Source organism: Triturus cristatus, chromosome 8 (genome assembly GCF_964204655.1).
Source record: "Triturus cristatus chromosome 8, aTriCri1.1, whole genome shotgun sequence".
Classification (NCBI taxonomy): Eukaryota; Metazoa; Chordata; class Amphibia; order Caudata; family Salamandridae; genus Triturus; species Triturus cristatus.
Window position 1 is genome coordinate 1,093,464,310 of NC_140591.1, and position 25,317 is coordinate 1,093,489,626.

Sequence of the window (25,317 nt, forward strand, 5' to 3'; positions counted from 1 at the left end):
AATGCTCAATCCCTGCTCCTGGAACCGGTCCCCACCTTCAGTCCAGAAGCATACATGAGTCAGTCATTCTCTGGTATTGCCACAAGAATGTGAAACTCTTTCCTGCCCTCCCTCCACTGAATCACATGCCTAGTCACCTTCAAAAAGGACCTCGAGCTCCTCCTATTTGACAGACACTTTGGTTAATTACCCTCGACCATACTTAAGTACTCTCTCCACCAGGATCTGAACTAATTTTGTTATGTGACCCCACCATCTAAATCGATATCTTAACTGTTTACAACCCTTGACTACCTTTTATAATTGTCTCATGTGGTAATTCTTGCATGCATCTTCCTATGTAAACATCGGAGATTAATTAACCTGCTGGAGAGAGAGGGGAGTTTTGTTTTGTGTCAGTTTTGACTCATCTAAGGTAGGTGTTAGACCCAGCATCCTTGGCGTGATTTTCCCCTGACTTTTTTTCTCTTCCTCCTGTATTTTTGACTGTGTGCTGGACTTCATTGTTGCTGGTTTAGGTGCTCTGGGCACTTTGCCACTGCTGATCAGTACCAAAGTGCAAGTGCTCCCTGTGTAAATTGTAACTCTGATTGGTTCTCCATGGTTGGCATATTTGATTTACTGGTAAGTCCCTAGTAAAGCGCACTGTGTGTGCCCAGGGCCTTTAAATCAAATGCTACAATTGGGCCTGCAGCGCTTATTGTGCCACCTGCACACTTAGCGACTCCAGTGTGTCTCAGACCTGCACTGCAGTGTGTGCATGCGCAGTTTGAACTACCATGTTGTCCTAGCAATTGCACCCACTTGCCCGGCCCAACCTTCCCTTTTGCTACATGTAAGGCACCACTAGGTTTGGCCCAAGGTACCCCATGGGCAGGGTGCAGTGTATGTGAAAGGTAGTACATGCAGTGGTGTGTTTTATATGTCCCAATAGTGAAATACTGCCAATTTCGTTTTTCAATATAGCAAGACGGGAAACAACCTTTACATCACGGACATTAGACCGCGATACCTTTCACAACACGGTCGTTGTAATGACCGCGTTGTGAAATACCGCGTAGTGAAAGCACGTGTTGTAACGTGCTATATTCTGCAAAGACTAGCTCTCTCATAGGCTAACATGGGAGCTGTCTTGTAACATTTTTACAAGTGTATCTTTCCATTGGGAGCAGATAGAAATTTGGAATTTAGGCTCTCTGAACTCGGAATTTTATAACACACCTTTTAGGGAAGGCAGTTTTTAAATTGTTATTTGGATCTTCACAAAAGATACTGTTTCTCTGGGGGTCTATGTGACTCGGTGGCCGGCCCACGCACTTCATGGTTGGCGCCGTACTTTGGATTTGTACCTGTCATGACTTCGAGATTGTCCCAGTTGGAGCTAATGTCTTCTGAGAGCTATATTTTTGCAAGAAACCGTTTACAAGTGATATTTTGAATTGTGTATGTTGAATTTTTGACGTTTTGTTCATGTTTGGTTTAGATAAAGATACTTTCTTTTTCTAAACTGGTTTGGTGTCCATTTGTGGTGTTTTCACTGTGTTGCTATGGGTTATATACAAATGCTTTACACATTGCCTCTGTAGTTTAGCCTGACTGCTCTGTACCAAGCTACCAGAGGGTGAGCACAGGGAAACTTAGGTGTGTACTTTACTCATCCTTACTAGAAGGAAGGATCCCTATTGAACATGGTGTATACCATTGACAACTAGAGACCCTCATTTCTAACACTGGTGGCTAGCGGTGAGGATAGGGCTTGCATTTTACTTGACCTACAGTGATTGGTGTACACTACCCACGAGTGCAGACCACTATGCAACTGCATACTTACGTTCTTCTTTGGTTGTTTTTGCATTTTGGGGTATTTTTTTTACCAAGTTTTGAACTTCGAACTCCATCATGTCCAACGCAGCTTCAGTTGTTTCAATGGATTTCGAATTTGAGAAGGATAGGGTGGATTGCTACACTGTGCCACAGTTGAAAAAGATCTGCAAAAAATGTACGTCCCAATGAGCGGCCTCACCAGGCAGGATGAGCTTCAAAAGGCACTGGGGGCCTGATAGGAAGCTAGGAATGCAAGTGGGCATTCAGTAGAGCCTGGAGAGGAGGCTAAGGATTTAAACATGCAGCATGATGGGCTGTTGGGCCAGGACCTGCCTGGAGGGAGGGTGCCCTCTGGGGCAGGCAGCAGTGTCTCTTCAAAGGGGTTGTCTCCAGAGGAGCTGGAAGAGAGAGAAAGGAGCAGTGTGCATGAGTTGGAACTTGAGAAGCTCCGGATGGAATTGAAAAGGCAGAAACTATCAATGAACGAAAAGAAAATGCTGTTAGAGCATAAAAGAGGGTTGAAGGAGTTGGACATAAAGGCTAAGAGTGCAGAGTCCAGCTCAAATGGTGACAGCGTGTCTTCAGTGCACACAGAAGGAATAGTGCATATACCCAAGGAATTGTTAAAAGATTTCTTTAAGGGGGGGTTGACATTGGCCAATGGTTTAAAACATATGAGGTAGCAATATTGTCCCACAGGATCCCTGAGAGAGACTGAGCAGCAGGCTTGTCGAGCCACTTCACTGCAGAGGGAAGAAACACTTTGCTAGCTTTGCCTGAAGAGGACAAGATGAGGTATTCCCCTAGGAAAAAGGCTCTGATCGGAAGGTTTTGTTTAACCTCAGATATGTACTGACAGAAATGTAAGTGCCTTCAAGAAAACTGAGTCACAGACATGGGTTGAGTATGTTGCTTTATTCTTCAGGTCACTGGATAGTTGGGTGAAGGGCAGCAAGGTAACTGACTATCAGCAGCTTCATGATTAAATTGCATGGGAGCACATTTCTAATAGTTGTTTTCCAGAGCTGCGCCAGCACTTGATTGACAGTAGGCCTACTGACCCCAGGAACCTTTCTGTGGAGGCTGACCGCTGGGTCAGCACCAGGGTCCACAAGGGGTCTTGGCATTTAGGAAGGGTCTTAAAACCTGGCTTTTTACTTCATAGGTCATTACACACCTCGTCAACCGGAAAGCAGTAATCAGCGCCAGGACAACCTTGGATAACCGTTGCACTTAAGAAATTAAATGAACATAACGTATGTGGGAGACTCTGCCAAGGGTAGGCAGGTTCCCCAGCAGAAGAGTGGGAGGGGACATGGGTAAACAGAAGGAGTTCTCAAAATGGCCCCAATCTACTTCCCAGGGTAATGAGTCCCACCCCCGGGTGATTAGAAACCATGGAACCCTGCCAGGGAGCCTGCAAGGGGGTTCCCCACAAGTGTTTTGCATGTGATCAGGAGGGTCACATAAGGCGGTTCCAAAGTGTCTCAAGTACACACCGGCATCCACTGGTGTGCAGTCACGTGGCTTGGTTAGTGTATTGATAGGGGGAAGAGTTGGTTCCAAGTGAAGGGTGGGTGCCAGCTGAGATGACCCGTGTCTCATTAGGGGACAGTGAGATGGTTCAGGGAATCTCTCTGCCTGAGAACACTAAGAAATATGGACAGGGGGTGACCATCAATGGCCATAGGGTGGATGCTCTCAGAGACACTGGAGCCAGTGTGACATTTGTCCGGTGTCGGCTGATATTGGAAGAGCAGATTATCCCCAATGTATTTCAACAAGTAGTTGCTGCAGGCAACTCAGTACGCCTGTGTAAGGTGTGCAGGTTCACTTTGAATGAGGTGGTCTCAAGTTCCATGAAGTTAGCTGTGAGTCTAACCATGCCTGTTGACTGTCTGTTAGGGAATGACCTGGAGCTTCCCCTTGGAAGGAGGTGGAATGCAGGTCACACTTGGAGATGGTGGGTCTGCCTTAGTGGGCGTGCAAGGCCGCTACCTGCACCTGGGCCGATGGGCACCGCTCGTGGAGCGCATGAAGCACTGCCCAACGCCAACCAATACCAGCTCCTCCTGCACAGCATCACAAAGTTGGTAACCAATGTGGATAACTGCCCAATGCTGCACCGTCGTAAAGAACAGAAGCACCGCGGCCAACGCCACGTCACCTCTCCTGCACAGTAAGGAACCGTAACCTCCCCGACACTGTGCGTTGCATTTGTTTGGCTCATCACAAAAGGTACTGTTTCTCTGGGAGTCCGTGTGATTCCGTGGCCGGCCCGTGCATCTTGCGGTTGGCGCCGTACTTTGGATTTGTACCTGTCATGACGTCGAGATAGCCCCAGTTGGAGCAATTGTCTTCTGAAAGCTATATTTTTGCAAGAAACCATTTAAATGTGATATTTTGAATTGTGTAAGTTGGATTTTTTTTGTTTTGGTCTTGTTTGGTTTAGATAAAGATACTTTATTTTTCTAAACTGGTGTGGTGTCCATTTGTGGTGTTTTCACTGTGTTATTGTGGGTTATTTACAAATACTTTACACATTGCCTCTGTAGTTTAGCCTGACTGCTCTGTGCCAAGCTACCAGAGGGTGAGCACAAGCAAACTCAGGTGTGTACTTTACTCATCCTGACTGGAAGGAAGGGTCCCTACTTAGTCAGAGTGTATACCACTACCAGCTGGTGACTCCCATTTTTACAGTAGCACAGAGGGTTAATATATCTGTTGCAAAGAATGTGTACCATGCACAAAAAACACTATTTTATGTGCATAGCTCAGTGGGTTACTGCTTTTGTCACAGAGGTTCTTTTGTTACTGTGCAGTTCATAAATTGCAATAGTAATCTAACACAGTGAACTATTGACAGCCATCAAAGAGCTGCATACAAGCTTCATGGTGGAGGTTAGAAAGTTATGTTTTTTCCAGTCTTTCATTGGCCTGGTGTTTCTGAAAAAGGTTTGTTTGGGTAGAAATAAATTCTTATTATTAAAGCTAACCCTAACCACTTTGCTATGTTCTGAATTCTGGGTTTGTGCTTCTCCAGATCAACCACTCTTAAAAAGTACCTACCAGTATGTATGGCAGGTGAATCCTGAGCTTTTGTAGTCCCCTTTGCCTTATGTGACATTTTTAATACACTGTCTCTGTGTGTGTGTGTGTGTGTGTGTGTCTGTGTGCGTGTGTGTGTGTGTGTGTGTGTGTGTGTGTGTGTGTGTGTGTGCGTGCGTGCGTGTGTGTGTGTGTTGTAAAGTGCTCCGACACTCTACAATGGCATGAGAGGTGCTATAAAACAAATAACATACACACGAGAGAGGGGCTATAGAGAGACGAGAGGCACTGTTGGAGGGTGATAGTGAGGGAATTAAAGACTGTTGTATACTGGTGAATCAAAGACTGTTGTATACTGGTGAACAGTAAGGTCATCATTGACTATGCTTTAAAAGCTAATACATTTGAATATATAATGGCAAAGGTGTTTATGTTTTGTACAGTGCACTATTTTTCACCAACTTTTCTTGGGACGAGAACCCCTACAAAACCCGCCTTTGTAGTGGTCAGGCGCGCTTGCTGCACTCGCTATGCACCATAAGGTAACTGGTTCATAGCTGCCAAGTTTCCTAGGTCCATGCCTGATGTGCTTCTCCAATTCAGGGATTTTTCTTTGAATTGTTGGACTTGTGTTCCTGTTTAATAATGCAATAAAGAAGACTACAAGTCCCAGAATTCAAAGAAAAAAACCGTACTGGAGCAGCACATCATGCATGGACTGGGAAACGTGGCAGGGCTGCTGGTCTGACAAAATTGGCCAGGGCTGCTTTGGGTTCCCAGCCCGGCCCTGACTGTAACTGGAACTCGCTGTAACCCATATCCTTCTACTGTTAAAAAGCGCTGATGCCTTCGGGCCATGTCCGCTCGATATAAAACTGCAAAAATAAGACCAATGACTGTTTCAATGTAAACCAGTTAGAACGAGCATTTCAGGTGGAAGCCTGTGGAAGAGCTATTGTGTCTGTAGTGTAGAGATTGAAATGAACTTCCCAAAACTGCTGAGAATAGGGATGTAGAAAATGTTTGATTGTACGGGTAATAAGTATGCATTAACAGATGTGAACAGTGTGAAAACATATGCCCGAACTACACTTCCAAAACAAAGCTTTTGCCGTGTAGATGTTTTTCGCTGTTATATCAACATGGCCGCTAGTTTGGCACCACTAAAGTACGAGTTCAAGCATCGACGTCCGTTTTCTCTTTTGTTGGCAAACACGGTTGTTAGCGTCATAGGGGATGAGGAAGGCGGAAGTGTTTGTGTTGTGTGATGGTTCTTTACTGATGGGACGATGCTTTGAGGCTGATTAGACAACTCTGAGCGGCAACATGGAGGTGAGAGGGAAGCGGGGCTAACTTGACAAATGAAACATTCTACAGTTAAAGCCATGAGAATGCAGGAGGGGGGGTCTAACGGCACTTCTATTGGAAGCAGAGTATAGTACCCTTAAGAAGGCATACCTCCCACAAGCAGGACTAAGGACCACAAACAGATAGCACCCTACAGGCAAACATACAGCAACCCATTGGCAGGCAGGGAACATCGTTATATGCAGGTACCCCTAATGAACCAATAACACGAACCTCCAGGAAGGCAACGCAAGCACATTGAGGCAGGGGACAACACGGATCTCCAGTTAAGCACAAAGAGTTGGAAGTGGCATACCCTGTAGCCAATGAAAACAATGACTCACTCACCGGCAACCCACACGCAAGCAAACCGCTCCATGCAGAGGCTTGCTTTGTCTCCTGGTTCCAAGTACATTTGTGGTTCCCGTGTGATTGCTGTTGTTTCCGAAATGCTGTTCCAAGGTCGCAGTATTATAACGTTCTGATTGGGTACCCAGATGCGCCCTCAGTTATCTTGACTTTCCACAACTCATGTCAGAATGTAGAAGGAGGTTTGGAACCGACATTCTATGTTACACCAGTATTTGCGTTCATTAAAACTCAATACCCAGTCTGGGTTGGGTTTGTAAATAATATTTTATTAATTTGCATTATGTAACTTTTGTTTAGCGCTAACGCAGAAAAGCGAGTAGTTCCATGAGGTTGTCCAAGGAACGGGGTGCGATGTGGGGGTGGGGAAGGGTGGGATAGAGTAGGCTTAACCTGGAACAAGACCAAATACTTAGCGGAAGAGGTGTATCTGAAGGTGTTTTTCGATTAGTTTAAAGTGTTCCTTGAGCCAGAGAGATGTTCTTTTGTTTACATGGGAAGCACTTAAAGTAAGAAACAGCATAAAACACAGAGGGGGCTATTCTCAAGAATGTGTGATAATTATCGCAAAATTAACTTAACGCAACTTTGCACATCGCAGTCTATCGCGGGAAAACAACGCCGTGTTAATGTGGAATTCTCAACACGGCTGTACCATGCGATAGTCTCATGCTAGCACGTCACATGACCATGTTAAAATCAACGCAACACTGCAAAAATGTGAAACCCCAAAAAAGCGGCGATGCCCCAAAACGCAATACAAAAATCAGCGATAACCAGCGACAGGCCTGCAATTCCCAAGCGTCATGCGGGAAAATGCACCTTAAAAGCAAAGTGAAATGACAATCTACGAGTACAACCCCACATCCTTGACGTAAAACAAATGACCATTCTTCCGCATCAAATAAGCATCTCCTCACATACAGTCACAATGTACATTGACATGCAGTCTGCATGTAAACTGCGCCAATGCGGAAACATACATGGAGCACACTGTGAAACTGCATCCCCCTTCACATTGCAGAGGGACAATCACCACCTCCTGCACACAGACTTGTCATGTCCATGACAAATCAATTATGAAAGCATGGGCGAATGTAGGGCAGTGACACCCAGTTACGTACATGTTGCTCATGTTGTGGGACTTGACTCACAGGGTGCATTCCTGCATCATGGTGGTGATCCAGCGTGGAATCCAAAATCCTCCCTTCGTCACAGACCAAATATCTTACTAACACATTCAATCAATACATTCACTGGTGGGGCCCATAACACCAACTTTCACACTTCATTGATCTGTCTTTCTGAGAGATGATGGTTTCCAACGCTGACATGTAAGGAAATATCTTTTAACCCAAAGAATAATAAATTTACATAACCATACTTAACATATTCATAATCCAACATATCCTATATCTAACTTTCTAAATATCCCTTCCATCGATGGATCTGTGTTAGTTGCTGGTAAAATGATCTTCTAATTCTCTAATTTACATTTGAATTTTAAACATTCCCTATGAATAAACAACCCAACTCATTTGTCAATTATCAATATCAAGCTTTATCTTAATTAATGCAAATTAAACAATTTGTTATTCAGACCGCAGATCACCATATTTACCTATTCTGGCTAATTGTCGTCCTCTAAGTCAATCAGGTTGTCCTGCAGCACGCTACAGTCCCATAGATTGGATTGAGACCATAAGCGCATACCAGTCAATCTATGCCCATTTAATTGTAGATCTCGGTTCAAAAGAGCGCGCGAACCTCACTATTCTAACATCTTTTATAATAAATTCACTGTAAAAAAGTAACAAATATTGGTTTTCGACCATCCTGATTGGAGGGTTTAGGGTCATCCGGTAAAGTTCTCACATATTTCAGTTTATTAAGTCATCACACTTGCTGGTTCCGGTTTTAAAGAAAGTCCTTTGTCTGCCGGGTTGGCATCTTTCCCGGTATGTCCTTGGTGGGTACAGCTTGCCTGGGGTCAGGACGAGGCCACTATTGCTCATCTTGGCGCAGGCGCACTTCACCCAGAACCTCGTGGAGTATCGTCGTGTCAAAGGGGTGGCCATCTTTGTGAAGGCCTGAATGGTCAACTTAAGCAAAACGAACACAAAACGTAATTAATACATGGAAATAGCTAATAAATTGTTAAACCCTCACTAATTCCCCTATGTGTATGTAATTATCTAGCATGATGGCAACATTAAAAGCATTTATACTCACTATTTAATGAAACTTACAATTACGTCACAAAAGCAACATATAACATGCAATATTCTAATTTCACTAATATTAGTATGCGTACATATTTTAGTTTACGTATTAATTAGGCCATGCAAATGCAAATCCCACGTGTAATTCATACAGTAGTAAGATTGATTAATAATCCACTTCAAAACACTTAATACGGTTATAATTAATTGATTATTCTAATTAGTATGGACATGCAAATTGGGGAGGGTATAAAACATTTTTCATTTCCCGCTCCAGCAGTGGCACATATTTGACCCCAAAAGAAGCCATCTTGTCACTTGTAGGTCACAAATGACAGCCAATATGTAATGACGTGAGGCACATGTGAAACGCTGAAAAGTGGGATTCTGTACTATCTGTGACACACAGAACTGGCAGTTCGAATACGTAACAGCCTCTCAGTACAGCGGTGACACACCCACCATCTATTAACAAATTATAAAATTGTTAGCACTACATGTCGCACTCAGACTTGTCTGAGTGATGTGCCTGTACAGATGAGTGGCATGCACTCAGGGAATGTGTCTTGGAACGCATTTATTCGCATATGCTGTGCCTGTGGTCATTTTGTACTGTCACGTGATTGCTAAGGACTGTCACAAAGTGACATGCTCATGTGAAGAAATTGTCAATGATGGTGTTCCTACGGGCTATCCCTGCTGCAGTGAGGTGTGGTCCACCTGCCTCATCTTCCTCATCATCGTCCGGTGCATCGGGCACTTGTATCCATGGAGCAGTGGTGCGTACACATATGTTGTGCAACACACAACATGCAACGATCATCTTGCACACGTCTGGGCTGTACAGGAGCCTTTCACCTGTGATGTCCAGGCACCTGAAATGTGACTTCAACATGCCAAATGTGCATTCCACGATGCCCCTGGTGCGTTTGTGGGCTGCATTGTACTGCCTCTGGGCTTGTGTGTTCGGGGCTCAGAGGGGTGTCATCATCCAAGCACAGAGTGCATATCCTTGATCACCTGTGACAGTGCAGAGAGACATGAGTCAATACTTCGTTCTACATTATGTGTTGGCAGGCTCACTGGTTCATTGGTGTGTCATGTGTGTGATTTAGTGATTACTGTTTGACATGTACTGCTTGTTGCAAATGAGCGGTGTTAGAAGGTGGTTCTGACACTATGGGCCGCCCGGAATGTTTGCTTTTTGAGCACCTAATTGTTGAGCTTTTACTGTGGGGGAGGCTCATAAGTTGGGACTCACCCACAGTGAACTCATAATGAAAGACTGCATGGGGATTTTACTGGTGTTCCCCTGGCTTGACCAGGCCACTGCGCAGCAGCTGGAGTAAGGGACCCCGGGCTGGTTACATGCAGACACATGTGTACATGCGTGTGCACACGTGTAGGGGCTGCTCAGGGGAGATTCGTAGCGTGCGAAGCCAAGGAGCAGGTGCAGATAGACTGGTGTGGCAGGACTTATGCAGAATGGGGTGGTGACATGGAATAGGCTTTATACACTGGGAAGAAACATGCCAGAGAAAGTCAGTGTGTTTTACTGTGTTCTTCACTTCATTATTCCCTTATGGGGATGTGGATCCCATGGGCTAGATTAACTTGCCTATAGATTTCAGACACGCACTAAAGTCCACTGTAATGGGTGTGAGAAGAAGTATTCTGCAGAGTCCAAAGTCATATTTGTACTGCTTTTGGGTCATCCAGAACTGTCAAATTTCTCTGAGTCAGCCATAGCCAGGCCCTGGCTGGGGGCTGACCTCAGTACCCTGGATTGATGACCTTCCCAGAGCGAAGACCTCCTCTCCACGAAGAGAAGATGGGTAGGGCTGCAGGCTCATTCATCAGCAGCTATCACTGGGTGCCAGGCACCAGGCTGCACCAGGGAGGGAAGGCAGCGAGGGGGGAAGGGGCTTTCAGAGACCATGTGGCAGTAGACCCTGGACGACGCCATCTTGAACCAACCCAGAGGCCTGGGCAAGAAGGAGGGAGCAGGGGCAGAGAAGGGATGTGTCTCTGTGTGTTAGGACAAACAGAGACTTCCTGCCAGCCCCCTCCCCAACTTCTTAAAAAGAACTTGCACAGGAAGAGAAGCTCTCTCTGGGATGTGGTCTGCAGAGGCAGAAGGTGCTGGAGCCTGGTGCAATGGGCAGTTGGAAGGAGCAACCCCCTGACTGTCCCAAGATCCTGAACAGTGCCAGTAGAAGAGACCAGGACCAGTGCGCAGAAGCAGGGGCCTCTGCGCAGGGAGAAGAGAGACCCAGGAGGAGAGCCAAGCAAAAGGCTGGCGCAGGGAGCCAGTGAAGACAGCTCCCTGCTGAATCCACCCTCCAGGTGACCAGGAGTGCGAAGGAAAGTGCTCCCAGTGGCTGGGGTGCGCCACCAGGAGCAAGAAGAGACCAAGATCGCAAAGATCGAACCCCTGGAGGCTGAGATATGCCCCCTCTCCCCCCCCCCCCCCCAGAAGGTAGGCGACAGTTAACCTCTGGAAGGACCAACGAAGAAGTGGCGTGGGGCTCCGCCGCCGGTCCATGATGTGCCCCCGGGGTGGGTCAGCTCCTGGGGGCTGCCCCCAAGTGAAGCAAAGTCGGGGAGCACCGTTGTGCTCCCCGTGAAGTGCCCCCAGAAGGGGTGCCAGGAACCCACCCTGGCCCCCGAGGAAGATGAAGACCGGGGAGTGCCGTCGCGCCCCCAGGAAATGGTGAGAGGGGCCCAGGTCCCAACTCCGGGCCCGAAGAGAAGCCGGGGAGAAAATACCCCACAGGGTGCCAGGAGCCCACCCTGGCCCCCGACGAAAACTGAGGATGGGGGAGTGCCGCCGTGCCCCCCGGGGCATGGGAAAAGGAGCCCGGGACCCCCAACTCCGGGCCCCGCCGAAGTCAAGTCGGGGAGCACCATCGTGGTCCCTGTGAAAATCCCCTGGGTCCCAGGATCCCAACTCTGGGCCCAGACGTGTGCACGTGAGGTGGGGGGAGTGCCGGTGCACGTCCCCCCCCCCCCCCCCCCCCCTCCCGTCGGGCCAGCGGCAGCCTTGCGTCTGCCCGCAGTGGGCAGACCAGAACAAGGAGGCCGGCTCCCGCGCCAGCACGCAAGGGTGCTGGCCAGACGGGGAGCCGGCGGGAGCAGCCGGGGGTGGGCTCCCTGGGCTGCCCTCCATCCCTGTAGCCATGTGGGGGTCTGGGATGGGACCCCCCCCACCCCCAAGAGGAGGAAGGAAGGTGGGGGCCCGGGCCCCCGATAGGAAAAGAAGAGAGGCCGGGGGTGGGCTCTTCGAGCCGTGAAAACACCGCGGAGGGCACAGGCCGGGGTGGGACCGGGCCCCCAATAAAGAGCAGTCACAGCGGAAGACAGACGGGACGGCCAGCGCGGCTCTCCCCGGAGCAGCGGGAGAGACGCTGTTCTGATATGCGCGGGCTGTGTATGAAGTGCCCCATAATGCCTTGCAAGGCATGGGGACAGCTCTTGGTTTTGGTGCCGGGTGGCCCCCAGAGGAGGGGGGTCGTCCTCCATGGTGAAAGGAAGTGCAGGGGGAGCTGCAGGAGCAAGGCAGCCTCCCCAGCACAAAGAATCCAGTCACTCCCTAAGTCTCAAGGGAACATAAAAGAAACCACCCCTCAAGGGCTCAGCCGTTCGTGCATCACCTCCTGGGCTGGAACTTTTGTTGCACCAGAAATGCATTTACTAACGTTATTTCTTTTAGAGGGACTGAAAGTCACATGTGTAATGTAAAGTACCTGTGTAAGGTGATGTCATAAGCAAAGTGGAGTTATGTTGTCGGACATTCCTGCTAGGGTGTCTGGCTGTATATGCGTAATCCTGTGATTTCATCTGTGATGCCTTTAGGGGCTATAATTGCAATACATTCTAATGATCCACAAATGTGATGAGTACTGTCATTCTAAAGTGATGCTTACACATGTATTCTTGCTGCTGCACTTGGGTGAAGAACCCAGACTGCTAGATGTAGATGTGTATACTTCATGGTCAGTAGGAAATGCTCAGTCAGGGTTATGTGTCACCAAGGGAGAGTTACCTATTTTAAATGCTTGTTCAGATAATGGGGTGGGTCGCCACCGGGATGGTGTCAGTGAGCATGGCCATCGCTCCAGGGTATGTTCAACTACCTGCTTTGGGGGCAAGATGATGTGGAGTGGTGGTACTAGACCCCCCCCCCCCTTGCGGGAGGGGTGGAGATATTAAGCAATGTCACTAAGTAATTCCAACAGTTTATGTATATTTGTAAATTGGTGCATAGTATTGAGTAGTGTGTGTGTGTGTTTAATAAATGTACTCTTACTTTTATAAAGCAAAGTACAGACTGGAAAATCAATTATTGAGTGTTATTTCTGCGCACCTGCAAATGGCGATTACTAGCCCACACTACCTCCCTTGAGTAAGCCTCAGACAGCTCTGCAACGCTACCCTCTGAGAGTCAGGCGCTACAATTGGGTGTTTGGTTCCCAGTGAAGGACAAATGTAGTCATGTTATTTGTGCAGGACTCACAGATGCTGCCTCGTTTTCCAACAAGCGGCATCAGTGTGTATCCTCCCTCCCCCCGGGCCCATTTATAGTGTGCGCAGCGAGGTCGCATCACTTGCACTCCTACGGCACAACATTGTCATGCCTGTCTGCGCATGTCCACAAGCCTGACGACGACAGTGATGTTGTGCACTGAAGGTGGGCGGCCACGTGTGTGCAGGCCTATGGTAAGGACAGGGCGGACACAGATGTAAAGTTCATGGCTGGCTGAACTCGCCATGCGGTTGAGGGTAGACCTTTGGCTTATGCTGCGGTAATAGCGACACACACAATAGTTGGCATGTATGATCCCTGATCCCGAGCGGCCTTGCGCTCCCTCATTTACCCCTTCGGCCGAGCCCGCACTGTGGCGGCATGCTACATAGCGACATTGCCCATTGCGGGTTGGGTGGCGCAGACACTTCAACAGAGACACACGCATTAGTTACTTCCTTGGCAAGGCCTAAACTTAACCACGCCCAGAGCCACGTGTTGATCAACCACACCCCTACGATGTAGTGTCGTACGCCGGTCCACTCCGCTTACGCCCACATGGGGGTATGACACAGCTACATGTCCCAGGTCTACCCCACTGCCTGAGGTGACAAGGTTGCGTCCGCTGTATACAGCACAATGTAATGTGTTGGGGCCCGGGGCCCTCATGAACACATAATGACCACACTGACACACTGAGATAGTTTGTGCAACTGGCTACGGGCACGTGCGCCCGGCACCTTTTATTGCCAGGGTCACATGTCCAGTGACGCCTGTGCTGGATGGGTGTTGGGTAGTGTAAGCCACCCCTCAGGGGTTGGTTGGTGCTGGCAACAACTACAACAGTGATTAGACAATCAGTAGTTCAGAGTTCAAACAGCAAGGGTCCATGACTTGAGCTGCACAGAGTTAGTGGCCCCGATGCACTGCGGTCGTCACAGGCACACCGCCACGGAACGGTGACTTGCAGTGCACTGAGGTAGGGCCTCGCGAGCTGAGTAGGTCCTTGTTGATGTCCAAGGAGAATGTTGCGGAGTGTTACGGGGACAGTGGAAGGTGTCCTTCCAGGGCATGATGCAGAGGGAAGAAGCAAGCTAAAACAGGCAAATGGAGGAGTAGAATGCCACAGACTCCTTTTTGAGACCAAGTCGGTATCAGCTACATGATGATGGAGACAACCCCCAGGCCAATAGACTCAGACGCCACCAAAGTTCAACCAGAGAGTGTCCATGACTTTCGGGGCACAGAGTCAGTGGCACCAGAACTGGGAGGGGATGTAGTCTGCGATGAGGTATGTACAATGATATAAACTCCGCCATGAAGAAATCAAGACTCCGTTCCAATTGTGTGGCTGCTTGACCGCAGTGTAGGCCGGAGGCAGCGGTCAGCAGGGGCCTACAGCCACGTGTAGTTGGCTTGCGATGCACAGAGTTAGTGGCACCAGGGCAGTTGTTGGTAGTGTTCGATCACTTCCGTAACGTGGATCCTTTTTTCCTCCGGACTGAACCGCGTCTTCCTCTTACTCCCCTCCTCGCGTACAGTGACATGAACTCTGCCATGAAGAAATCAAGACACCGTTCCAAATGTGTGACCTACTTGACCGCAGTGTAGGCCGGAGGCAGTGGTCAGCACGGGCCAACCACTGTTCAGCCAGCTTCTCCTGGAACTCTAACACATGACGTTGAAATGGCATGTGGCGATGATTTGTGGTTGACGGAGGTAGAGGCACCTGAGTTGAGCGGGTGTGCAGCCTGCGACGATGCTGTGTCCTGCCTGGTACGGACGGGATTGGATTGATGTGAGGCCTGCTGGACCGCAGTGTAGGCCGAAGGCAGAAGTCAGCAAGGGTCCACAGACATGTGTGGTTGGAATGCCATGCACAGAGTCAATTGTGTGTCTTATGCACAGAGTTGGTGGCACCAAATCGAAGGGAATATAGTGATATAAACTCAGCCATAAAATATGTACTCTGCCATTGTGTAATCAAGACTCGGTTCCAAATGTGTGACCTACTTGACCGCTGTGTATGCCGGTAGAGTACGTCAACGAGAAAGGAGTACTGCCGGCCTTGCTCGCGGAGGCCGTGATGGTCTGAGGAGGTTGCCAAGGTTGCTGGCCTTGGGCTTTTAGCTTGCATTGGCACGTGGTCAGCCCTCCGTGACACACGCCGGGATCGGCAGGTGAGCAGTGAAGCCTGGGTGCGCAGGGGCGGGCAAGACTGGTTCGGGGACCAGCAGCCCAGGCTGCGGCAGGTGCACATGGTCGCAGGCACTGCCGCTCACGGCGTCGGCCTTGTGGCAGGGTGAGAGGCGTTGCCCTGGCAGACACGTTGGCCATTCCGGAAGAGAACCACGCCCAGAGCTACGTGCTTTTTATTCACACCCCTACGCTAGCCTGGCATAAGCCGGGCCAGCTCACTCTGCACACGCTTACCGGGGGGACTTAACAAGCTACATTTCCGCAATCTTCCGCACTGGCTGGGGTAACATGGTTGTGTCCACTGTCCGCTACACTCCAACCACAAGCAGTTTATGTCAACATGGATATGTCTGTGGTCTACATACTGCAGTCTGGCCAGCACATCCATACCACACTTGGCATTGTGTACATTCTCATTCATGGGTCACTTGCCTCCTTTGCACATGCCTTCGCGAGAAATCCATTCCCATAGGTGCCATCCTGGAAGCGTTGGTTGATGATGGACTGTCGGAAGATGAAGGAATCATGCACACTGCCGGGGTAGTTGGCGACGACATTGGTGAAGAGTCCCCTGTGGTCCACTATTGCCTGCACATTGATGGAATGCGTGTGCTTTCTGTTGCCGTAAATGTGTGCTGTGTCGGCAGGGGGCACAAGTAGGACATGTGTGCAGTCAATTGCCCCCAACATGTGCGGGAAGCCAGCTATGGCCTAGAAGCCTTGCTTGGTCTCCAGCTGTTCCTGCGCAGTGTGGGGGAAGTATAGGAACTGGGGTACCAAGCTGATGATGGTGTCCAGGACAGGTATGAAGAACTTTGATAGGGCTGGCTGTGAGACTCCTCCGACTCTGGTGGTTGTTGGCTGGAAGGTACCAGAGGCCAACAGCTGCAGCACAACCAGCAGCTTTGTCTGAGGCGGGATGTTGGTTGTCCGCTGTGTTGGTACCGTCAGCCTGTGGGCAATGATGGTCAGGATGGAGAGGATGGTTGTCCTTTTGAGCCTGTAATGGCAATGCCATTCTCTGATAAGTCTGTGAGGCTGGTGCTTTTTCTGAACGTGTGCTGTCTTTGTCTGCACTGCCTCTGTGATGGTCCGGGGGGGGCATGGTGGCGGTGGGTGTTGTGGCCCTGTTGGGGCTCCGAGCTGCATGATCAGTAGTTCAATGGCATCGGTTGGTCTTCAGGTGTGGCTCTGGGCTGAGCTCCCCTTTGTGGTGCAGGTTGTCGTCCGTCTTTACACCAGGGACGAGCAGGTGTTCAATCCCTGCTGCTAACGCGCCTTCTCGCCTGTTTTGTGATCGTATCGCCGATCTGGCTGGTCGTTGAGAATGTTGCGAAGTGATGTTGTCGCAGGTTTTTGCACTGGAACGGCTACTCTGCATCTCATTAGCGTTAGTTGCCGGTGTCACCCATGGCAATATTTTTGCGGCTGCTATTGCAGGATAACTGGTAATGTGGGCTGTTGGCACCAGCGTGTGAATAGGGCGATACATTTATCGCCACTTTGGATGCGATAAAGTGCCAATAACTCGCGATAAGTCCTTGAGAATATGCCCCAGAATGTCCTAGCACCATATGGGGCTGAGATATTATCTCTGTCACTCCGTCCTCGTGGCAGTCATTAGAAGAAACAGAAAATAAACAAAGTCGCACCCAACCAGCCCTCAAAAGTAGTGACTGCCAAAGAATTTCGGAACTACCGATAATGAAGAGTACCAGTAAGGAATGGGCAGGAACTCTTAAGAGTTTTATAACAGCTAAATATTATAGCATTAACATTAAATTAGTCTGATGCACTTTGGCCAATGTTGTCCTATGGTTAGAGGTTCTGGTCTGTTCACCTTTTTCTGCAAAACTATAGGACGTACATTTTTTATTTCAGCCCTCATACATGTTCTAGTAAATGGTTCAAAGTTGCTCGACAGAATGCTATAATGCATGAAGTAGGCTGTGCTACTTCTGACCTTTGCCTTAGTTTCGTATTGCTTCCCTGTGCCCAGAAAGCCAACTCTGGATTTAAGCCTTGATTGCTGATAATTGTAGAAAATGCTCTAAAAAGCAACTTGCGAAAAATTAAATCATCCAAAATGAACTGCACATTCATCAAAGACCCGCTCTATCACTGATGGCACCTGTCCCATCTGAGAACTGGCCTTATTAGTATTATATTTGACAAGTATTTCAAAAGTTGATATCCTAGAACCATAAGAGGAATATAGAGGGTTCAAACACTTCCAGAAATAGTGACCTCCCTCAGCAAAGAGAAATGGGAGCGTCTGGGCCAGCTGGTTTCCTGTCCTTCTGGGACAGAGATATGTAGGCACACTATGATTGAAGGAATGGTACAGGCCTCCTGATTATTACAAGTGGCCCCACAACCTAGATAATGCCTTCCCATGGACTTTGCTTCTCCTGACCAAATGGAATATGAAGTGCTTATCTCCTGGGTGACCTATGTTCATCAAGACACCCGATTGCTGTTTTTAAATCAGCACAACCTTCCTCTGGTCTGCCTTGAATCAGGTCTGCTCATACAAGCAAATGCTGTTCAGGCCCTCGTGCAGGTAGGTACGTTTTTCGTCTTTTCGTAGATTACAGCAGCAGTGTGACTTTGCTGCCATCCAAATTGTAGGGTAAACCTAGAGGGAGAATGGTTGCCATTCAGAAGTTATGCTCCTAGCCCAGTAATCTTCTTTTCTACACTGATGCAACGACCTTCTCAGTTCCCAGTGGAAAAAAGAACTAATTACTGACTGTGTCGATAAGGGGGCTAGTATTTTTAATCCTCTCCTTGCTATGCAGAAAGCTGGAGTCAGCCAGGGGACATGGAACATTAATAAATTGGGATTTTCCTCCTTTGCTTGAGAAAGGCATCTTGATTTTGCTTACCAGATTTGTTGGCTCATGAGCCAAACAAGAAGAAGATAAGTGCTTCCAAGTGTGTGGACTGGACAGGCAGTCTACCCACAGGACTACAGCTATAAAAGAATGTGGCCCTGCACTAGAATCATACTGCCAGTTACCAATTAGCCTGAATTGAAGTGGCAGTAGACGCACTTACTCAGAAAGATGGCACTCTTTGAGTGACACCAGTCATTATACCACAGCTCTGATATCACACCACAAAAAAATTACATGGCGCACCTCCAGTTAGTTTGTGTGATTGGTAACTTAATTTGAGCAAAATGACAGGGCTTTTGAAAAACATTGCAGTGCGGGATGGCACTAGTTTGCCAAGCCACTCGGGAGACTTTGTCCAAACATAGCAGCTGTTAATCTTAGTGTCTCGGCTAGAAATTGGGATGATATGAGCTCCTATAAAATGAGGTGTGTTAGGGCACAGATAAGGGACGAAGCAGACTTACCACACTTGCTGTCCTGGAATATTTCCTTAGAGTGTTCAACCCATATTCTACAGAGATGTTCTTCAGTACGCTCTGGCTAGCTGAGCTGCAAGGTAATTGCTGCACTTCTTGGAGTTGACCTCCTTATAGGTGTCCGGCATTTGTTGCTTGCGCTTTATCCTCCTGGTTAGGGACCTGTGCATTCTCATGCTGGAGAGCACAGTGGTTTTTCCAGGACAGTCCTTAGCAATATGGCTTCTCCTGATCCTACCGGAAAAACATCAACTGGAGGTCATGTTAATGGCAAACTTTACTCTGTGCTGGTGTAATGTTACTTCTCTCTTAAGTCAAGGAAGAGTGCTAGATATTGTATTTATTATGCCTAAGCAAAAGTTATTTTTGCATTTGTCGCCCTAAGTGGAGCGAGTATGCCCAGGCATGTGTCCCGTGCTCACCATGCCACCAGAGTCAAGCTATACTGACTGCTGAGGAGTGATACACCGAAACCGGTCCTAGAATGCTTGTTTCTAGTACGGGAGGATCTGACCTGGCAGTTCTGGCAGGACTGTTCCTGTGGGGAGCAGGGTCAAGACTGATTTGCATATGCCTGGGTCCAAACTGTAATGGCATGGTGAGTAAAAAAACCGATGGACTGAGGCCCAGATCTCTGTACTGTGGGTGAGTGACATTGTTCAGCATTCCGTCCATTTGTTCTTTTTGCATGTATAACACCTAGACGTGTATATAAACATCTGTAGTGAACATTTGCACAGGGCATCATATGTGTCATCCTCACATGATTATATTAACATGTATGTTGTCTCCCCATAGTCATCTCAACATGTGTTCTCATCTTATGAACCTCTTATACGCACCGTTTAGCTGTGGAATTATTAACTTTGCAATAGTAGCAAATAGTTTAAGAGGGCATAATAATGTTAGGTGATATTGTTACAGGTGTTAGTCAGATTTGTATGGTGAGTAGTGGAAGAGCAAACTTAGCAGTATCCTTAAGGTGGCTTGCCACGTTGAGTGGTTACATTTGAGGCATACGAGGAGGTCATGTTATTAGTAAAGCATGCTGGTTAATGTAGATGTTCTTAGTAGTTAGATGGTGGTTACAAGGGTGTTGAGAACGCTTAAGTAGTCAAGATTTGACAACAACAAAGAACATGCTTAGGGTATATTATGGGATCCTCATATGACCATCTCTATTTCAGTTATATTGTTCAAAATGGTTTTCAGAAATGCCGGTGTATCAAAGTATGATGTTTTCCTTGCCATTTTCATTTTTGCTGGATCTATGAAGGAGAATGAGATTTCATCTTGTTTCTTTGAGCGAGGAATCTCTTCCTGCGATTTACCCATTTCTTTCGTGTAGTCCTGCGATATTCCAATTCTATGGGCTTTCCATAAGACAAATTTCATGGCTTTTATTTTTATTTGAGTTAGGATTCTTTCTGTGTGTTCATAGAGTGGTTTGAAGATCATTGGTCGAGGTGTTTTTAGGTGGTATTGGGCTCTAGTTGGGACTATTTGCCCTCTCAAAGTCTCGTTTAAAATCTATTTTTAGTGCTTTAGGCACCCAAGATTCTAAGAATGCCACACAAGTCGTATTCATTCTTAGCATTTTTGGGCAAGCCAAATATTTTGAGGTTTTCGCGACAGTTCCTGTCCTTCAGGTTTGTGATCTTTCTCGAAGAGTATGATTTTTTTTTCTCCATTGGTGTTGGCTTTCTTCAGGAGGGTTGAGGACTGGTCTTCAACTTTGCTCACTTTGGATTCAGTCACAGCAACTCTGGAGGTTATGTTTTGGAGCTCTTTTCTAAGGCCTTGCAATTCTATTTACAAAATATCAGTGTTTGTTTTGTTGACCTGGTCAGGTCGTGGAGGGCATTCATGTCCTCCAGTATTAGATCCATGTTTGCCCCAGAATCTTGTCTGCTTTTAATAGGAAAATCAGGGATTGGAGGATCCGAGTTTATTTATTTATGTATCCCTGTGTTTTCTTTATTGTCCTTAGGGTCCTTATGTTTGTCCTTGGGGTCAGCCATGATCCAGGTATTTGGATGGGTTGCTGTCAATGAGCTAGTAGCGCAGTTGTGGTGTTGCAGATATCTGTATATAGCACCTGGAACTCGTGGCAATTCCTGTAGTTCCAGTAGTTCCAAGTGACAGATCAGTGGGTAGTATCAGTAGTGTCGGTGGTCACCAAAGTGACTGGAGCAGCTCCCGTGTATGACCTATGTAAAACTGTTGACCGCACTAATATTGTAGTGCACGCCGTAGGTTCCGCTGTACTTTCTCCGGGGGCACAGTGTTGTAAGGTGGCCTAGAAACACAGACTAGATATAGAATCTAGATGCACAATCGGGTATATATCTAACAGTGACAGCCAGGTTGTTATTAACATTCATTTGGTTTCGTTGAAGGGTTTCATTTAGTTTTATTGGAGGATTATAGGGTTATGCAGTTGTACAGTAACATTGGTAAGTAAGCCACCACCCTCTTTGGGTGTATAGTATTGACGCCGACTTAGATGTCTGCTGGCTGAAGGGGTGTGATTAGGTCAAAAGAATGCGAGCAGGAACCAAGAGCTCCCTCACCGGCCAGGCGCCTGACTTAAATGTTCTTGCGGGGTATGCTGAGCACCAGAGGGAGGCTTGCAGGGTGAAGCAGAGATCTTGATGTTTTTGTGCTGCACCCCTTGCTATACGAGTGCTTATCATGAAGCCCCCATTCTGTTTTTGCACATGTATCCCACATGTTTCTCACTGATCAGAGGGTTTTAACACTGTCTCTGCTACAGATGGCGTCTGAATCACCCCTCTCACCTCTATACCTCTATGCTGCAGGAGACACCTGCTTACCGCAATCTATTTGTTCCCTGGTACCAGAGTGGTGGGTTTGGTATCGGAGCTCCTCTGAAGACAATGGCTGCTCTTGCATTTACAGGTGGTTGGGAGGGGTGCCTTTTTGTTCCATTGATCTTTTGGCAGGTGAGACTAAATAGTCAGGCGTCCTATGTTTCACCCGCTCCTCACCTAAGTAGATGCAGACGGCTATTACCAATGGAACTGTGGTGACCGTGACCGGGTCTGCGGAGTACTCGCTCCCACACAACTGCAATGAGGCTATAGAGTTGGGGGTTAGCACGGTTGCGGTTTCAGGTGGTGTCCTAAATCGAATCACATCAAATCAACACTGCACTCTGCCATTAGCTTAGTCTTTGCATGATGTCAGTGTGGTTTCAAATCACCCCTTTATGCTGCGGATGTCTTACTTACCGCGTTTGGATCATTGTCTGGTGACTGAGTGGTGGGGATGGACTGGAGCACCACCTTAGACTGTGTCGTCTCCCGTAAATACCGGTGGTTACCAGGAGGTGCCATCTTGTCACCAAGTCATTGGAGACTTCTCAGGCCTACGCTCGGGCCGAAAAAGTTGAGGGGTATTTCAGGTTGTTCCTCACCTGATGCATAATAGTTGGCAATGTGTAAGGAGCATTGGTGTGCAGATCGAGGTCTGCTGATCTCCCTCCCCTGCCTTACTGCGACGGAGCTACAAGAATAGGCGGCCTTCTTGCCTGGTCTCAAACCACGTTCCCTGTTTTTTTTTGTGTTGAACTTCGAGTCTACTAGACAGCGCATGCCCTGTCTGTTGCAAGACCTGTTTTGGGCTTGCCAAGAGCTTTCAGGGTTTTGGAGGGAATCCATTGCTTTTCCCCAATGTTCAACTTAATCAGACATGAATACAATGCCCACCTCCAGAGCAAAAGAACAACCCATGGCTTTGCCTTTGATTTACAAATAGAACTGTGACTCCTGAGGACCCTGGAAGCCGGGGACCCCCAAGCAATTTGTATGAATTTAAATTTCAAACATTAAAACCGTAATTCCCTAAAAATAAACACACATGTGCACACTTTTTACGATGTTACCGTGGTGATAGAGGCTTTGCCTTATTTACAAGGCAGCGTTAAGCCACATAACATGGCTTAATGCTGCCTTTCAAATAAGACCCCCTATCACGCAATGCTTAGCGTAAAAGGGTTGGGCAGTGGGTGTTACAGTGGCGTTCCACCGCAACACCCATTGATTTTTGACACTGCTCCCTATTTACAAGGGCAGCATAAATTGGAGGCAGTGCCAAAATTAAGACCAGGGAAAGCCAGGTCTTAACTTGGCAAAACAAGGAGAAATCCTTTATTTCGCCTCATTTTTGATTTTTCCATGTGGCTTGCCTTGTACAACACACATGGAAAAAGCAAAACGCCTTGGATTGTTTATGTTCAGGAAGGTGACCCTTCCTGCACATAAACAATGTTATTAAAAAATGCAATTTTGTAACTTCAATGTGTGCTGCATTAAGCAGCACACATAGAAGTGACAAAACGGCATTTCAAGATTGTTTATGTGCAGGAAGGGGGACCTTCCTGTAAATAAAGAATCTTCCTCTGCATGCACACACCCTTGCCATAGTGCAAGTGTGCCTGCGTTGGCGCTACACTCCTAAGTGTAGCGCCAGCACTGGGGGAAACGCAGGGCTGCACCATATTCTTGTAAATATGGTGCAGCCCTGCGTTTCTGAAGTGGCGGAGCCTATCGTTAAGCCAAGGAGGCTATCGACACGCTCAGCCACTTCTGTTGTAAATATCCCCCTTAGTACTTTATAGTCAAAGAATTTGCACACAAAAAAAGACAATTTAATGGGAAGGTTGGTGCTGCAACTCCATGACTAACTTTTAATTGGTTGGTTTTATTTCACAGTACAAGGCTCCTGCTCCTGCCAGAGCCAGACTAGAAACCCAAACCAGCCCTGGCAAATGTTTTCAAACCAGTCACCATACGGTGCACACCAAGTGCAGTGAGTGAGCCTGACCACTACAAAGGGGGCTTTGGGAGGCTCTTAAGCCCCCCCCCCCCCAAGAAATTTAAGGAAACAGTGGTGCATTCTAAAACACAATCATTGTATATTAAATTGTATTAGCTTTTAATGAATAGTAAATGAAGGTCTTACTATGCACCAGGATACGACAAACTTTGTTGGGGTTCTTCAATGATTCCCTTATTATCAAATCAAATTTCAAAGCTTTATTCGACAGCAAGTCATAAAAGCATATTATTATCACCCTTCAACAGTGCCTCTCATCTCTCCATAGCCTCTCCGTCACATGTATTTCATTTGTTTTATATTATAGCATCTCTCATACCGTTGTAGGATGTCAGAGCACTTTATATCACACACATATAGAGACAATGAATCATACGTGTAAATCAGTGTAGAGAAAATGTTACATAAGGCAAAGGGTACTACAAGGAGTAGGATTCACATGTCATTCATACTGGTAGGCATTTTTAAAGAGTGCTTGGTCTGGAGAAGCACAAACTTGGGATTCAGAACATCACCCAGTGGTTAGCATTGACTTTAACAATAAAAATGTATTTTCGCCCAAATAAACCTTTTTAGCAGCATCGGTTTAATGAAAGATGGGGGAAAAACATAAGTTACTAACTTGTACCATGCAGTTTGCAAGCAGCTCTTTGATGACAGTTTATAGGTCACTGTGCTAGATTTCAGTTGTCACTTATGAACTGCACAGTAACAAAAGAATCTCTGTGACAAAAGCAGTAACACACTCACCTATGCACATAAATACTGTTTTTTAAAATGCATGGTACACGTTCTTTGCAGTAGGCATATTAATCCTCTGTGCTACATTAGATAACTCAAGCTGCCACTGAACAAAACTCTCATCTCTCCAGCAGGTGCATTAATCACTGGCTTTATTTTGACACTTTTTTATTGTTGCTCGAAAACTGCTAATTAGACAAGGAACTTTGCAGTGCTTTTAAAACTGCCTCCTGCGGACCCCCTGGGAATGTGTCACGGACCCCTGGGGGTCCGCGGACCACAGTTTGGGAAAGACTGCTTCAGAGGATGTCTGCGAAATCTGAAGTGAATTCATTAGATACCTGGTCCAAACAAGGTGTTTATTTCCTCCTAGAGTGGTCGTACAGATTGCATCATCTTGAGAAATGGTGGCCTATAGGTTTTTTTAGCGTGCAGTGTGACCAGGATCTGTTCAGATGAGTTGAAAGAGAAACTTTTCAAATCTTTGAGTATATCTACTGTTTCTTTCACATAAAATTTTGTCTCACAAGCAAAGGTTTTTATGCCGTTTTCACAGAAAACTGGTGCTCAGGACCAATAATGATGATTAGTGTAACTTGAGCATTTTTGTGTACCTCTTCGTTTTAACTGTTGTGCGTTACATGTTTGAGGTCGTTCTCCTTTTTGGAAAATATTGTACCATACTGAATCTGAGTTTCTAGTCCCTCCATCTCCTGGAGTCTGCCTTGACTGCTCGCCCTTGGTACCTCAAAGTTTTGCCTAAAACAGCAACATGGCTCTCCAGTTAGAGGGCACCAGTTTTGGTG

General features: G+C 47.2%; 1 protein-coding gene across 1 annotated transcript in view; it reads left to right on the forward strand.

Annotated features, from left to right (window-relative positions):
• The first annotated feature begins 6,085 nt into the window (after window positions 1-6,085).
• The window catches only part of GCC2 (GRIP and coiled-coil domain containing 2), a 325,439-nt gene continuing 306,207 nt past the window's right edge, over window positions 6,086-25,317 (forward strand). The window contains exon 1 of the mRNA XM_085622624.1: window positions 6,086-6,204. Coding sequence (XP_085478750.1) covers window positions 6,199-6,204 — 6 coding nt within the window. The 5' untranslated portion in view covers window positions 6,086-6,198. The remainder of the gene's footprint in view (window positions 6,205-25,317) is intronic.